The sequence below is a fragment of the Myotis daubentonii genome, chromosome 3 (genome assembly GCF_963259705.1).
Source record: "Myotis daubentonii chromosome 3, mMyoDau2.1, whole genome shotgun sequence".
NCBI classification, from domain to species: domain Eukaryota; kingdom Metazoa; phylum Chordata; class Mammalia; order Chiroptera; family Vespertilionidae; genus Myotis; species Myotis daubentonii.
In genome coordinates, this window is record NC_081842.1 from 175,435,419 (window position 1) to 175,450,547 (window position 15,129).

At 35.4% G+C, this 15,129-nt stretch overlaps 1 protein-coding gene across 8 annotated transcripts in view; it reads left to right on the forward strand.

The window, feature by feature from the left end:
• Positions 1 to 15,129, forward strand: part of DOCK7 (dedicator of cytokinesis 7) — a 185,941-nt gene that overhangs the window by 83,414 nt on the left and 87,398 nt on the right. For 7 of the 8 annotated variants that reach the window (XM_059689327.1, XM_059689325.1, XM_059689320.1 and 4 more), the window contains 4 exons: positions 1,028 to 1,145; positions 5,709 to 5,779; positions 9,318 to 9,456; positions 10,357 to 10,458. In XM_059689327.1, coding sequence (XP_059545310.1) covers positions 1,028 to 1,145; positions 5,709 to 5,779; positions 9,318 to 9,456; positions 10,357 to 10,458 — 430 coding nt within the window. Of the gene's footprint in view, positions 1 to 1,027; positions 1,146 to 5,708; positions 5,780 to 9,317; positions 9,457 to 10,356; positions 10,459 to 15,129 lie in introns of those variants that run through there. The other variant, XM_059689328.1, reaches the window with a different exon arrangement.

Below are 15,129 nucleotides of genomic sequence, written 5' to 3' on the forward strand. Positions count from 1 at the left end.
AAAATTTCTATATTACCCTACTGCCTTCCAGAAAATTTAGACCTATTTTTGTTGCCCTAGCAGTCCATTAGCAGGGTTTTATTATTATTGAAGTTTTGTTTATCAGCTGTCATCACTAGTCTTCAGGTAAAGTATCTCTAATTCTTTTTTTTTTTTTTTAGCTCTTTCTTTTGGTGAATTATTTCTCCTCTGTGTTCGTAGCAAGAACTATTAAAATTGTGTAAGATACAAGATCATAAACTGGACATGAAGTCAAATGCATAGTAACACGTGATTGTCTCATAGTAACTACCTATTGCTGCTCGTTATACTTACCATAATTGTCATATATGTTTTTAACAATAATGTTGAATATTATACCTCTTAAATCCTTAATCACATTTATACAAAAGGCGCATTTAAAAATGTCATCCTATTTACATCTACGTGGAGAACCTAAGAGAATATTAGAACTGTCTTTTAATTTCTTAATTCTTTTTTTAAAAATACATTTTATTGATTTTTTACAGAGAGGAAGGGAGAGAGATAGAGAGCTAGAAACATCGATGAGAGAGAAACATTGATCAGCTGCCTCCTGCACATCTCCTACTGGGGATGTGCCCACAACCCAGGTACATGCCCTTGACCGGAATTGAACCTGGGACCTTTCAGTCCGCAGGCCGATGCTCTATCCACTGAGCCAAACCGGTTTCGGCTTAATTTCTTAATAATGTTTCAGTCCATACTCCTTTATTTCCCAAAAGCCTCTTGTAGGGGAAAGAACGTGTGTTTGGAAGTCTGAACTGTATTCTGATTTCAGCTTTGCCACATACTTGGTTGTATATGAAAATTCCTTAACTTTTTGGGACCGCAATTTGCAAAATTGGGGTACATTTATTTGAATGATTGCTCTAAGGGTCAAATAAAACATTGTATGTGAAAATACTTAGCATACTAGCTAACAAATATTAATAATATCTCTTTTGTGACATGTTTGATAGTGTTTTTAGCTATGTATTCACTTTCGTGTATACTATTGCCTTCACAGAAATCTTCTCTATGTATACCCTCAGAGCCTCAATTTTGCCAATCGTCAAGGTTCTGCCAGAAATATAACAGTGAAAGTCCAGTTTATGTATGGGGAGGATCCAAGCAATGCCATGCCGGTAATAAATGTTCTTTACTTTTCCTATTCTTCATATATAGTTCAAATAGACACCTTTGGGGTATCACTGGGTTGGCAGGTTATTATAAATTTATTTGCAGTCTTATTTTTTGAGGATTTGGTATATGCAAGGCACTCCCAGAAATACAAAGATGAATAAAGACTTATAATCTGGAGGATATAAGACATACATAAAATTCTAAAATAGTTACTTTCAAAAGAAGGTCAGATCATAATTACTTCGGCTACTCTAACAAAGCACAGATACCTTTCCTCTATCTTGGCATCTGTATTATTCTCCTCCTTTAGAATGAAAAGCCAGATAACGGAGGTGGAGAGTAATGGGTGGTATAATTTAAAAATGTTTTCCAGCTGATTTTATTTAATATGATGGTTCTTCCCATCTTTTTTTTGAGAAATTCTGGCTATAGATCTCAACCTTGGCTGCATATTATACCCACCTGGGGAGCTTTAAAAAACATCAGTGCCCAGACTGAATCTAATTCCAGTTAGATTAGATTCTCTGCATGTGGGAACTGGGCAGATATCAGTATTTTAAAATCTTCCCTAGGGATTAACTTTCGTAGCCAGTATTGAGAACCAAGGTCTGTGCTAATTATAGACTAGTGGCCTGGTGCATGAAATTTGTGCACATTAAAAGGGGATTAGAGGAAATATTTTAATATTGCTATTTGCCCTTTCTCTATAATAGAAGTGTCATAGATGAAAGAAAATTAGTAAAATGTATATGAAAATCTTCCTTCTGTGAGAGTCTGGGGTGTGCCGCGGGACCCAGAGTCAAGTCCCCGCCTACCTGTGGCGCCTCAAAATAGCGCAAGACCCAGACCCAGCCAGCCCCACCCCCATTGGGTGAGATCCAGACCCGGCCGGCCCCGCCCTTGTCAAGCCCCACGAGGTGGAGGGCACAGCCTCAGGTCCCCTGTCAAGCTCCGCCAGGTGGAGGGTACAGCCTCAGGGCCCTGTCAAGCCCCACAGGGTGGGGGTCACAGCCTCAGGTCCCCCGGCATGCCCTGAGGTCCCCCATCAACCCCCACCGGGCAGGGGGCGTGGCCTGAGGTCTCCCGGCCTGGCACCAGGGTGGGGGTTTGGCCTGAGGTCCCTGGCCTTGTGCCATAGCGGGGGGTGTGACCTGAGGTCCCACATCAAGCCCCGCCAGGCAGGGGGTGTGGCCTGAGGTCCCCTGTCAAGCCCTGTCTTGTGAGGGATGCAGCCTGAGATCCCCCGTCAAGACCCGCCAGGTGGGGGGGCGCAGTATGAGATACCCTGTCAAGCCCGGTCCGGTGCCAGGGTGGGGGTGCAGCCTGAGGTCCCCAGTCAAGCCCCACCGGGCGGGGGGCACGGCCTGAGGTCCCCTGGCCTGGCTCTGGGGCGGGGGGCACGGCCTGAAGTCCCCTGTGAAGCCCCACTGGGTGGGGGGGCACGGCCTCAGGTCCCCTGCCCTGGCCCAGAATTAGGGAAGTGCCTTCACCTACTCATGGCTTTTGAACCAATGACTCCCTCCTGGGCTCGGGAACCACCTGTAAGTAACTAAAGGCAATGCATCGAGTGCCACATCCAGCCCAGGACATTACACCCTATGCAGAGTGGGCAGCCACCCTCCTCCCAAAAATATTCGTGTGGGGTCAATTTTTAGAGCCTCAGGTCCCTGCTGATTGCTTGCTAAGTCTCATTATGAGAACTCGGCCTCCGCTGTTGGTTCAGCCATCTTGTGTTACGGAAACCCCGCCTCTGCTATGGGAGACACCATCTTTGTGATGACATGATGGTCAATTTGCATATTCCCTCTTTATTAGATAGGATTGGTATAGGGATTCAAAGGCACAGGTGCTCATTGGTAGGAGAGAATGCCTTAAAGGTGGTGAAAATGTTAATGGCAATAGGTCTAGATGGTGGGGGTAGGAAAGCAATTCAGGTTGGAGAATATCCTTCAACTGAGGTGAATTGCCAGTGAGCCAGAGCAGTGGAAGGTTGAAATAGTAGATTGAAGCCAGACTGGGGAAACTGACCAAATTATGACTTAGTATTTGTGGAACACTAATAAGGGCAAGAAGATTTTTTACTCAACTCTAAGTAACATACAGAATAGGGGCACAACTGTCACTGTAGATGTTCAACTTCTGGCAACTCTAGTGGAATGCCAATGAGCTAAGAATAGGTGCATTGTTAACAATTTTATTTTAGCCTTCTGTATCAGACATTTGAATCAAGTTCTGATTTTCTGCCAACTAGGAAAGCTGTATATTTTCTTCTTCCCTATTGCCTCAATTTCATCAGCATTTTTAGAACTTGATAGCAGCAAGCACAAATTATTCATCTTTGTATTCTGTGGCAGCTATTTCAGATCCTTGCATATAATACATATTGAATAAATATTTGTTGAATATGCAGAATTTATTTTTGAGATTCTAATTAGCATTTCACGTTCTTTACAAGCTCTTTATTTCTGCTGAAGAGATGAACATGCTATCATAGTTGATAAAAAGATACTGGATTGTAAAAATAGATGTGTTGGTATTTTATGTGAATTGCCATATAAATCTGAGTTTATGACAAATGCAATATATATAAAATAATCTGTTTTACTGTTTGCCTAACAAACTCTTCCTTGTCTTACCATCTGTATGGCCTCCTCTACAGAACCCTAGCTGCATCCAGCCACATTGCAGTTACACCCCTCACCCTTTTGGTGCTACCGAAGCATCTTCTTACTTCCGTTATGGGCCTTATAAGTTTATGATTATATGTTGATTTCTTTATCATGTCCACTAGACTGTGAGCTCCTTGAGGGCAAGGACCATGTCTTACTCATGATTATATCCTGATGCCTATCTTAGTGCTTGGTACATAATTGATGCTCCATTCATATTGATGAATGATTAAACATACATATCGATGATCAAAAAAGGAATACATTCTACTGTAAATCATTCATGTTATGAAAATAAATGAGTTATTCTGTGAAAAATGATAGCTTCTCAATGGGGGAAAAAAAGGTACCATGTTCCTTTATTTGTATATTATTAGTCATATGAAAATATAATGTTTTTTATGTTTATGTGAGTGGTTGGTTTGAAAGTATATAAACAGACACATTTTTGTTTGCTTATTTAAAAATAATAAAGACTAAGATAATTTTTGATCATATAATGTCGGTGTGATAAAACCATAAACTCTAATTCTGGCACTGGAACAATCTTTAAAAAATGTTTTTTAATCCTTACCCGATAATAGGTTTTTATTGATTTGAGAGAGAGAGGAAGAGAGAGAGAAAAACATCAGTGTGAGAAAGAAACATCAGTCAGTTGCCTTCCATACGCCCCCAATTGGAGATTGAACCTGCAACCTGGGTATGTGCCCAGACTAGGAATCAAACCCACCACCTTTTGGTGTACAGGAAGACACTCCAACCATTTGAGCCACATTGGCCAGGGCTGGAACAACCTTTTATAAAAATATAGTGAAGTATTCTTAGCAAATTGATTAAATTAGAGTTTTCTAGGAGAGTCATAATTATTACACTTTAAATACACTTAAAATAAAAGGGCCAGCTTGAGATACTGCAGAAAGAGACAAAATACCTGTTAATATGTTCTTTTTATTTTGGGATGGTGCCAATTAGTCCCTTTGTATAGGAATACACTTGAGTTGTTTTACCAGTTGTGTTGATGAAAGTGTGCTGACAGGACTGCATTCCTATTCATGCATATGTAGAGATGGCTGGCCAGACATAACAGTTTAATCCGTGGCTAGATAACATTGCAAGCCTACCTGTCTCCCACTGGAATCATAACTGTGATGATGACATCATTAAGCCAATGTTCTAATCAGCTGCCCTAATTAACCACCACTTGCTGTTAGCATTCAAGAGGCAGATATATAAGACTGTATTATTTTACTGCTAAACCTTCTTCAAAAGTAGTATTGTATTTTTTTGATATGTTGGATTTTTAAAGTACATGTTAGAATATAAAATGGATCTGTATTACTTTCAACAATAAGGATAAATTTTTAAAAATAATATAAAATGGAGCTCCCCTCCATTGTAGAGTAGCTTGCAGGTAGTACTAGGAGCAAAGGATACCTAAAATAGGATTTTTAAATATCATTTATAAATAATAAATATTTGACTTTCAGAATGACTGCTGTCTTAGTGGTGAAGCCACCAATTTGTATAGTAGATATATGCCACTATTTTAGGACCATATTTCTTATATAAATTCCAAATGATGTGCTGTATCCAGATTTTAAGATGAATTATCTTCTTTCAAAAAAAGAAAGAAATGTACCTCATTGCCCAATATATATAAATATAATGGATAGAAATTTTTTGAATGTTTGAATGTCAGATGGGTCTATAGTTGAAAAGAAATTTAGAATTAAGCAATTGAACCTATTAATGATCGTCAGTAGGCACATTGTTCTTCATTGGGCTGATTTTGCCCATTGTTCTCAAATAGTTATTAAATCAGACAAATTCTTACATAGATATGAAACATCCAACATTTATTACAACAAAGTTTCAACATGCTGTTATTTGTTACAGGTAATCTTTGGTAAATCTAGCTGTTCAGAATTTTCAAAGGAAGCCTATACAGCCGTAGTATATCATAACAGGTACTGAATTCAAATATTTCTTTCAAAGTTACTCACTTCTCAGTGGCATTGTTAGCACTCACGTTAGTGTGTTTCCCAAATGCTTTGCTGCACTGAATGTGCAAATTCAAGACAGCTGACATCACAGTTATAATTTTCAATATGTGGATCCATATTTTCTATATACATCTCAAATAAGAGATTTTATACACAAAACATCTTTTCTGTCCAATTATCTGATCCTTTCATTTTTATTACATTATGATTGATTATCTTTGTAGCTTCTGGTTTTTCAGTCTTTTCCCTATTATATCCCCCTAACATTTTGCAGCTTCACTTAACTCTTTACTAAGCTTGAAACTAGTCAATTAAATTGATGATAGTTTCAACATCCAATAATCCTTTAAATTGGTGCCTTTCCATTTTACTTCTTTGAGAAATTAACTTTAGATAACCTTAAATTTCTGCTTTTGTTCTTTCTTTTTTAATTGACTGCTGTTGGAGAAAAAGCACAAAATTGTGCCGATCAATACTTTCATAGTTATTTTATCTTCTTTTGGCCCCAAAAGATAACTTTTTGTGAATTTTTTTGTCATCACTTTTTTACCCTCTCTCTCATTATGCAGTAGCTGTTTTAAGTTTTTCTTCCCCTTCCTCTAGCTGCTACCTCTTTTCTGTTTGCTTTTACTCTTAGCTTTTCTATTTTATTAAGTTGAGTCCATCCCACTTAAGATCCATCAACTTTTCTGCCCTTCACCTCAAATATCTTTGCACTGATCTGCCTTCCGTTTCAAAGGCAGTAATGGCCCACATCCTGCTCATTGTGAATCTGCTCTCAAACAATCTTATCCAGCTTCTTCCAGAATATGACTTCATCAGTTATCCCTTCGCTTGCATCATCAATCTCCTGTTTCATTCGCTCCATCTCTTGCTGTCAAAAAGAAGCTTAGGTTTTCTATTCTTAAAAAACAAACAGAACAAGTCTTTCTCCAGTGCTGTTGTGCAGCATGTTTTCCCCTGATCTCCTTAAAACTTTATTCTTTCTCACCTTTTTTTACAGCCCTCTCTCATTTCCTTCTATCTCTTTGAAAGTGTTCTGTAGTAATTATTCTCAATTTTTCTTTTCTTTTAAGTACAGACATTCCATACAAAAAAACTAAGGTTTTGTCCTTAACCCTACTATTCTCTTCCTAAATAATTTTATGTATTTCTCAGACCTACACTCAATGAAAATGCTTCTACTTTTACCTTTATGTGTACTGCTCACAACTTTTATTTTTAGCCAGAACCTTCTTTCTGAGGTACAGACATGTATTTTTGATGGCCTATTGGGCATATTCATTTGGATTCCCTGCTGCTTTTCCAATTTCCATGTATTTTCTCCTGGCCCTCTTCCTGACCCTATCTTTCTTTTTATTAGTAGTACCACCAATTTTCCAGTTAGTCTGACTCAAACTTTAAGACATCTTTGCCTTCCTTATTCATTTCTCTAATATTCAAGTATCTTTCTTTTACATCTTGATGATTTTCTTCCTATCTCATCACCAAACATAATTTGTGCTGTCCTATTTCTGGGCCTTTCTTGGATCTTTATTTCTATTATACTAGTATACAGATTCCCTCTCCCTACTGAGCTTTTACTCATTCTTTAAGGCCCATATTATAGATCTCTTCCTAAATATAATTCCTTGACCTAAAATTTTAAGAAATCTGTTGACTTCTGTTCTTGAAGCATTTAACTTCATATGCTCTATCCCAGGAGTTGGCAAACTTTTTCCACGAAGGGTCAGATAGTATATATTAGGCCCTGTGGGCCGTGTGGTCTCTGTTGCAACTACTCAGCGCTGCTGTTGTAGTTCAAAAGTAAGTAAAGTTGCAAATCAATGGGCGTGACTGTCTTCCAATAAAATTTTATTTATGGGCACTGAAATTTGAATTTCATATAATATTTAAAGTGAACCAGTATACTTTTGATTTTTTTAACCGTGTAAAAATAAAAAATAAAAATTCCTGGTTTGTAGTTTAAACAAATGAGGCAGATGACTGGATTTGGTCTGTGTGCAATAGTTTGCCAACCCCCACTTTATTTATATTTCTACTAAATTATATATTTTTGAGGGTAATTATTTTTTATGTTCATCTTTAAACCCACCACAAAAGTAATACAATGCCTAACCTAAAGGTGGGCAATTCACTTGCTTGATTGGAAGATGTTTAATTTTCTGTAACAGTCTTCACATAATACAATTTAAAGAAAGACATTAACTAAAACACTCCATACAAGGAAAAATATTGATAAAGAAAGTAGTAATTTCTAAACGTATCTCAGTTTGTGGCTAAGTCTTTATTTTTGTTCTTATCATTAGCAGAATTTAAATGACAGTATAGTGTAACATTGCTAGTAAATTAAACTTTCTCATTAATTCAGTGATGACTAGTAAGATCAGTAATAAGATGTGTAGCATCTTTTTACTCAACCAGAGTCATCAAATTCTCAGATGGCTAGCATTGGCTGTCTTTCTTGTGGGTATTAAAAGCCTCATTCCACTTACTATTTCTGTGATCGAATCTACACCCCTTAGCACTTTGAGGCTTATTTGAAAAGAATATTTGACCTATAAGCATCAGAGGAAAAAAACCCTACTTGGTTTTGGATGAACAGCCTTCTCTTTAAAGGTAGTTGGAGCTCTATGGTTTGGATGCATTTTCATTGAAGATAACTCTGAGAGATACTAACTCAACCTGGAAGATTGGGATGCTAAGATTCTATCCCTTTTAAGTCTATATAATAAATAGTAGCTATGCTTTCCTGTAAAAATTCTCAATGGATATTGAGACAAAAATTCCATTGGTTTGATCAAATATATTTGCTGTATTCTTTATAATGACTGGAAACACTTCTAAAATGTGGAGCAAATGTAATTTGTGTGTATTCCCTGATTTTTTTTTATTTTCTTTGAGCTGTTAGTCAATGTTTTGGTAACATCATTTATTTCTTTAGCAATGGGATAATTGATGTAAGACATTTCATAGAGAGCCCTACATGATACTAAGTTGTCTAAAGTTACCTTTTTCTTTTTTTTACAAAAGGGTAATATAAATTAGTCTTAATTTGAAGCTGTACTCCTATAACAGAAAAATGTTTTTCTTTGGTATGGTTTTAAAATATACACTTACAAAATTCTATATTATTTTTATGTGATGTGTATCAGAATTGTCCTAGAAATAATAGAAAGCCTTACCCTAGTCTCCTCTTTTATAGTTTCCAATCTGATGAAGGTCTCAGCATCAAGGTGGTAATTATTAATGAATTTTCAAATAATAGGATTACTCAGCCCATTAATAAAAATGGGAGGAGAAATTTTAGAAACAGTGACATTTCCCTCATCTGGAAGTAGGAGTTAGTTATTTTGGAATAAAGAAAAATATTTGGACTAGAAGAAAAATTAAGCATGAATCCTGAAATTAATTTTAAAATTACTCAAATATACAAATTCAGTAATTCTTTACTTTGAACAAATTGCTGACTATTGATCTGTTTTGTTGTTTTTGTATGAAGGTCTCCTGATTTTCATGAAGAAATCAAGGTTAAACTCCCTGCTACTTTAACTGACCATCATCACTTGCTTTTTACTTTTTATCATGTTAGTTGTCAACAAAAACAAAATACTCCTCTTGAAACTCCTGTTGGATATACAGTAAGTATATTTTTGTTAAATAATTAGCTCTTTGATCTTAAAACTAGTACAATATTTAAGATATATGTAGTTGGTATAATAATTCTTATCTGATTCCCCACATTGGTTAGGAAGGATCACTATAACAATAAAATGCTCATTAATGTAATTAATTGGCTAACAATCTAAACATTAGGTGTTAGTCCTGATTATTATGTTTACCCAACTATACAATATAAATATAATAATTTTAAGGGTTCTTCAGAAAAGAATAGTTTGAATGTAAAATGATTAAAAAGGACTTTTGTCAATTAAATATATTTTTACTTTAATTAAAGGCAAACCCTTGAGTACTTTTTGAAAAATCATTATGATTGAATTGCAAAAGCAAACCGAAGATGAAGGACATCATAATATGCTATTACTACTTTGTTAGAAAATTCATGCCTCCACCCAATAGAGAAAAGTCAACATTTGATTTATGTTTTGTCTTTTGCAGTTTGTGACATGAATTTTGCTAAATGTAAGAAAATAAATTCATGTTCATACTTGAAAATTTTCTTTTCAACAGTCATATCTAATCAAATCTTTTTTTTCTTCTATTGACACTGCTATCCCAGTTTAATATTGATACACTCTGTGGCCTTTTTTTACTACCAGTTTTCCTTTGGCTAAAAGGACCTTGTATAGATTTAAAAATTGTATAGTTAGTACTAATAATATCTCACGGATCATTCTTAATAAATTATTGTCAGGGAAACTTTGGGGAAATTATGAAAGCTCATAATTACATAATTAAATCCCTTTGGTGTTTGGGGATGTGAGACAAATGTGGCTCGTATTCAGTTCTTAAAACAGATTTTCCAAGCAATTACTTTTAAAAACAATTTAAATGAATATTGTTTCCTTTTTATTTTAAAGTGGATACCAATGCTTCAGAATGGACGATTAAAGACTGGGCAGTTTTGCCTACCGGTCTCACTGGAAAAACCACCACAGGCTTATTCTGTACTGTCTCCTGAGGTCAGTATCTCTCACGTTGAAATTGTTCAGATTGAACGAAATGGGTTTTCATTACAAAGGTGTTTTTCTCAAACAAGACCTTGTGATTCTGTTTATAAGTATGTTGATAATGAAGTAATAATATTATTTTCCTCTTATAATTAAAATTATAGAATACTAAGAAGCTTTCATACTATTTTAAAAAATGTAAGTTTATTCATTTTAAAATAATAATACATGAAAATAAACTCAAAGAAAAGATACATTTGGAAAACTTTTATATTGTAACGAGAAGTTTCTTTAAATAAATGTTTCTTTTAGTAGATAATATTTAACTACAAGGCTAGAGGGAGAACAGATTTAAAATACTTTTTAAAGAAATTTTTTTATAATTACTGATCATTGATCATATATGTGAAAATAAAGTGGCTATAAATATGCTATAAATATAGTGCTTTATTTTAAGAGACATTAGCAGCTTTGATGATTATATGTGACTTGAAAGAAACAAAAACATTGGAAAAATCTCACTCAAGAATCAGTAGCCACTGTTCAAAAACCAAAGTGCCCTTTGAGAGAACTACTACATGATGATTACCAATCCACTTAATGTGTTGACCATCAATATAAACATTAATCTGAAATATGTATTGTGAATGTTGTCCTGGTGGAATTTTTTTCAGAATAGAACTCAGAAAGTATTCACAAATAAATTAGTATTGTTTTTATTTCTTAAAACAGAAGAAGAAACAATATAATGCTACTGCTTTGACTTCATTTCTCACTATTATCTCACTCTGCTCTAGCCATGTAGCACAGTCACCTTAGCTGTTCTTCAAACATGAAAAGAGCATTTCATCCCAGGCCCTTTGCACTTCTGTCTGCTGGCAATGCTTTATCATAAGGCCTGCTTCTCCGTTTCATTCAGGTAGCCACTTAAATGCCACCTCTTCAGAGAGGTTGTCTGTGATCATCGTTAAGCGCCCAGCCTGTTTTGTCTTCCGGACAGAAAGTACAGTGTCAGTCACTGGTGACTGACATAGCGCTTAACGTGTTAAATGAATGAATAAAGATAGTATAAATTAAAAATATGACTCTCCCCCTCCTTCCCTAATCTGTCATTTAGTTTTTCATGAACACATTTTTTTTTAGTAAATAAGTTAGTCGTGTGCCAGGGGTAGCATTGTATTTCAAAAGGAAGTATTTTGAAAGAAAATAGGATTTTATGGAAATTATGGTTTTGATTTTCCATGTTTTGCAAATGCAAGGTCAGCTTTCTAAAAGCAAAGTTGGTGGTTTCTTTTAGCTATGTTGTGTATGCTCGTATATAAAAAATATGGTGATGATTTGGATTTGACTATAGACATATAGTATGACTGATTGATACTGAGATAAACCACCTGATTAAAAATGCTTACACTTTTGTATATTTTAACTACTATATTAAAATAACAATATATATTCTTTGCTTTTATTTAAAAAATAGTAAATATTACTGGTTTTAGTGCTTAATTTAAATATGTGAAGATAAGTATTTCAACATTGAACTTTTATAGGTCATTGCTTAACGCAATTTTTCGTTTACTTTCCTGGCTGAGGTTGAGCTTTGTTTGAAGGTCAGAGACCTTCTGATACGTGCTAACTTCAGTAGTTCTTTGGGCCTTAGAATATGAGGCTTGCCATATATGCATGCTTAGATACTGGTAAACTATCTGTAACCAGTGAACTATTGTTTTATGATATTTGACTGACCATTTCTAGTGATCAGTGAATCATTTTCTTTTTAAAACTGGGTAGAAAGGAAGGTAAACCTTTATGTGGCTTTGCTTTGCCTCATTTTCTTGATAACTATTTTCCCCTTAAGTTTTCATGTTCCTTTCACTCTGAACCTATAAGTACTCTTCCTAGGCAGGACCACTGGCTGCAGTTAATGTGAACGGTACTCCCAAAGTGTATAACTTGTACAAAAATCAAGATGTTCTTGACACCTACTGTTAGTTGATGAATCCTAAATCTGCATCTCTGCTCATCCGTATTTTGCCAGTTATTTTTCTTTACCGGGATATTCCACAGATACCTCAAGCATAAAATGCCTAACATTAGATTTTTTCTTGTTAAATAACTTTTGGAACCTTAGGGTGAGAGAAAAACCTTGGCCACCAATGTACCTCAACAGACTGATGGTACTTTGGTGACTTTACCTCACTTCAGTGTCATCAGCTTTTCAGGATCAGTGTTTATTGGGCTCCAGGAAGCAGATTCATACTTACAAAATTCGTGAAGATAGATATAGAGACCAGCATGGCAGTCTGTCAACAGATTTTTTTTTTCCTCTGTAGGATTATGGCATTCAGCACTCATCATAGTCACTTGGACCTTAAAATAGTTTTGTTTGATTGTTTTTGCCTGATATATGTCACAATGAAAAAATATACATACCCTTTATCTCATTAATTATACTTCTAAATATTTATTCTACAGATATACTTGCATAAGTATGCAAATATCCTCATATAGCATATTTCTAAACTTCACAGTGGTTAAATCTATATATGGATACTTACATTTTTCAATTTATTGTTATTTTATTTAATAATATAATAAATAATGATGCATCCACCATGCAATCCAAGAACTAGAACATTGACAATAACTTGCATCATTTATTTGTTCCTCCCCATCCCATACTCTTTTTCCCCTCTATAAAAAACTAGCTTTCTTTTTTAAAAATTGTGGTAAATATACGTAACATAAAATTTACCATTTTAAAGTGTGTAGTTCTGTGGCATTATGTATGTTCACATTATTTTGAAAACTGGCCTCATAAAAACAACTTTGTGTGTGACTAAAGAATACATTTTTTAATTTGCTTATGTTATGAATTTAACAAAAATTTATTATTTGTATGTAATCCTCTGGGACTTGCTTTTTCTTTTTCTGTCTGTTTTTAAATATATTTTATTGATGTCAGAGAAGAAGGGGGAGAGAGAGAGAGAGATAGAAACATCAATGATGAGAGAGAATCATTGATTGGCTGCCTCCTGCACACTTTACACTAGGGATGAACCTGCAATCCCGTCATGTGCCCTGATCTGGAATCGAACCGTGACCTCCTGGTTCATAGGTCGACGCTCAACCTCTGAGCCATGCCAATCAGTCTGGAACTTGCTTTTTCCATTCAGCATTATATTACCAAGATTTAGTATTTCTTTTGATTAAAATAAAATATTCCTCTGGCCTTTTGTTGTCCTGAAAATTTAGTCCAGATTTTTTTCCCATGACCTTCAAATCTCTGAATGATCTGAGGGCGTGTCCACCTCTCCAGCATTGTCTTTTACCATAACTGCAGCCTGTCTTTGTACTTAGACTTTCTTCCAAAATTTTTCCTGCCTCCAAGTCTTTGAATCATCTTCTCTTCCTGTTCTTCACATGGCTGGATTCTTATCATTTTCTGAATTGTATATAAAATAGCACCTCCTCAGAAAGGTCTCTCTTCACTTCATGAACTTTCGACCCTTTCCTCCTCTATATTGCTGATATACTCTATCATATTAATCCAATTTTATTTACTTAATATTTATCACAATGTGAAATTATTTACTTACTTGTTTTTCTCTATTCATGTCAGCTGCCTGAGAGTAGACCTTATGTTTACCATGAAACCCCAAAACCTAGAAAAATAGGTAGAGACTTTAGTAAATATTTGTTGTTTGAATTAAATAGAAAAAAATACAAAATTATTGGTATTAGCAAAAAATAAAACATGGAAATTACCTGGATATCGACCAAGAGTTTAATGTTTAATTAAATTTTTGTACATCCATACATTGAATGGTATAATTGTAAGAGGAATGATATAGATTTTAATATCCCAATAGGATATTTAGAATAAAACATAAAAACAGCTCGAAACAGTTTGGCTCAGTGACTGGAGCTTCGGCCTGCACACTGAAGGGTCCCGGGTTCGATTCCCGTCTGGGGCATGTACCTTGGTTGCAGGCACATCCCCAGTAGGGGGTGTGCAGGAGGCAGCTGATGGATGTTTCTCTCTTATCTATATTTCTAACTCTTTATCCCTCTCCCCTCCTCTCTGTAAAAAATTAATTAAATATATATTTTTAAAAAAACAAACGTAAAAACAAACAATATAGCGATGACCAAACTTAGTACGTAGGTATACATCAGTAATTGTGTGGGAAATAGTTTGGAAAATATACATCAAATTTAGCAAAGTTAGTTATTGAAGCGCTGTGCAATTGTGAGCATTTTTGTTATTTTAAACCTCATATACTTTGAAAGACAGTGTGGTGTAATTACCAGGGTTTTACTCGTGGCTCCACCACTTCCAGTTGTGTGTTCTTGGGCAAGTGTCTTAATTTCTCTGTTATGGACTGAATTGTGGTCCCCACTCCCAGCTCATATTTTGAAGCCCTAACTCCCACATGTGATAGTATTTGGAGATTTGCCTTTTGAGAGGAATTGAGTTTACATGAGGTCATGAGGGTGGGGCCTCATGATAGAATTAGTTATAAGGAGACACCAGAGAGCTTGCTCTCTCTTCAGGACACAGTGAGATGGTGGCCATCTGCAAGCTAGGAGGAGTTTATCACCAGATACTGACCATGTTGGTGCCTTGATCTTGGACTTGAGGTCTTCAGACTGTGAGAAAATAAATTTCTGTTGTTTAAGCCA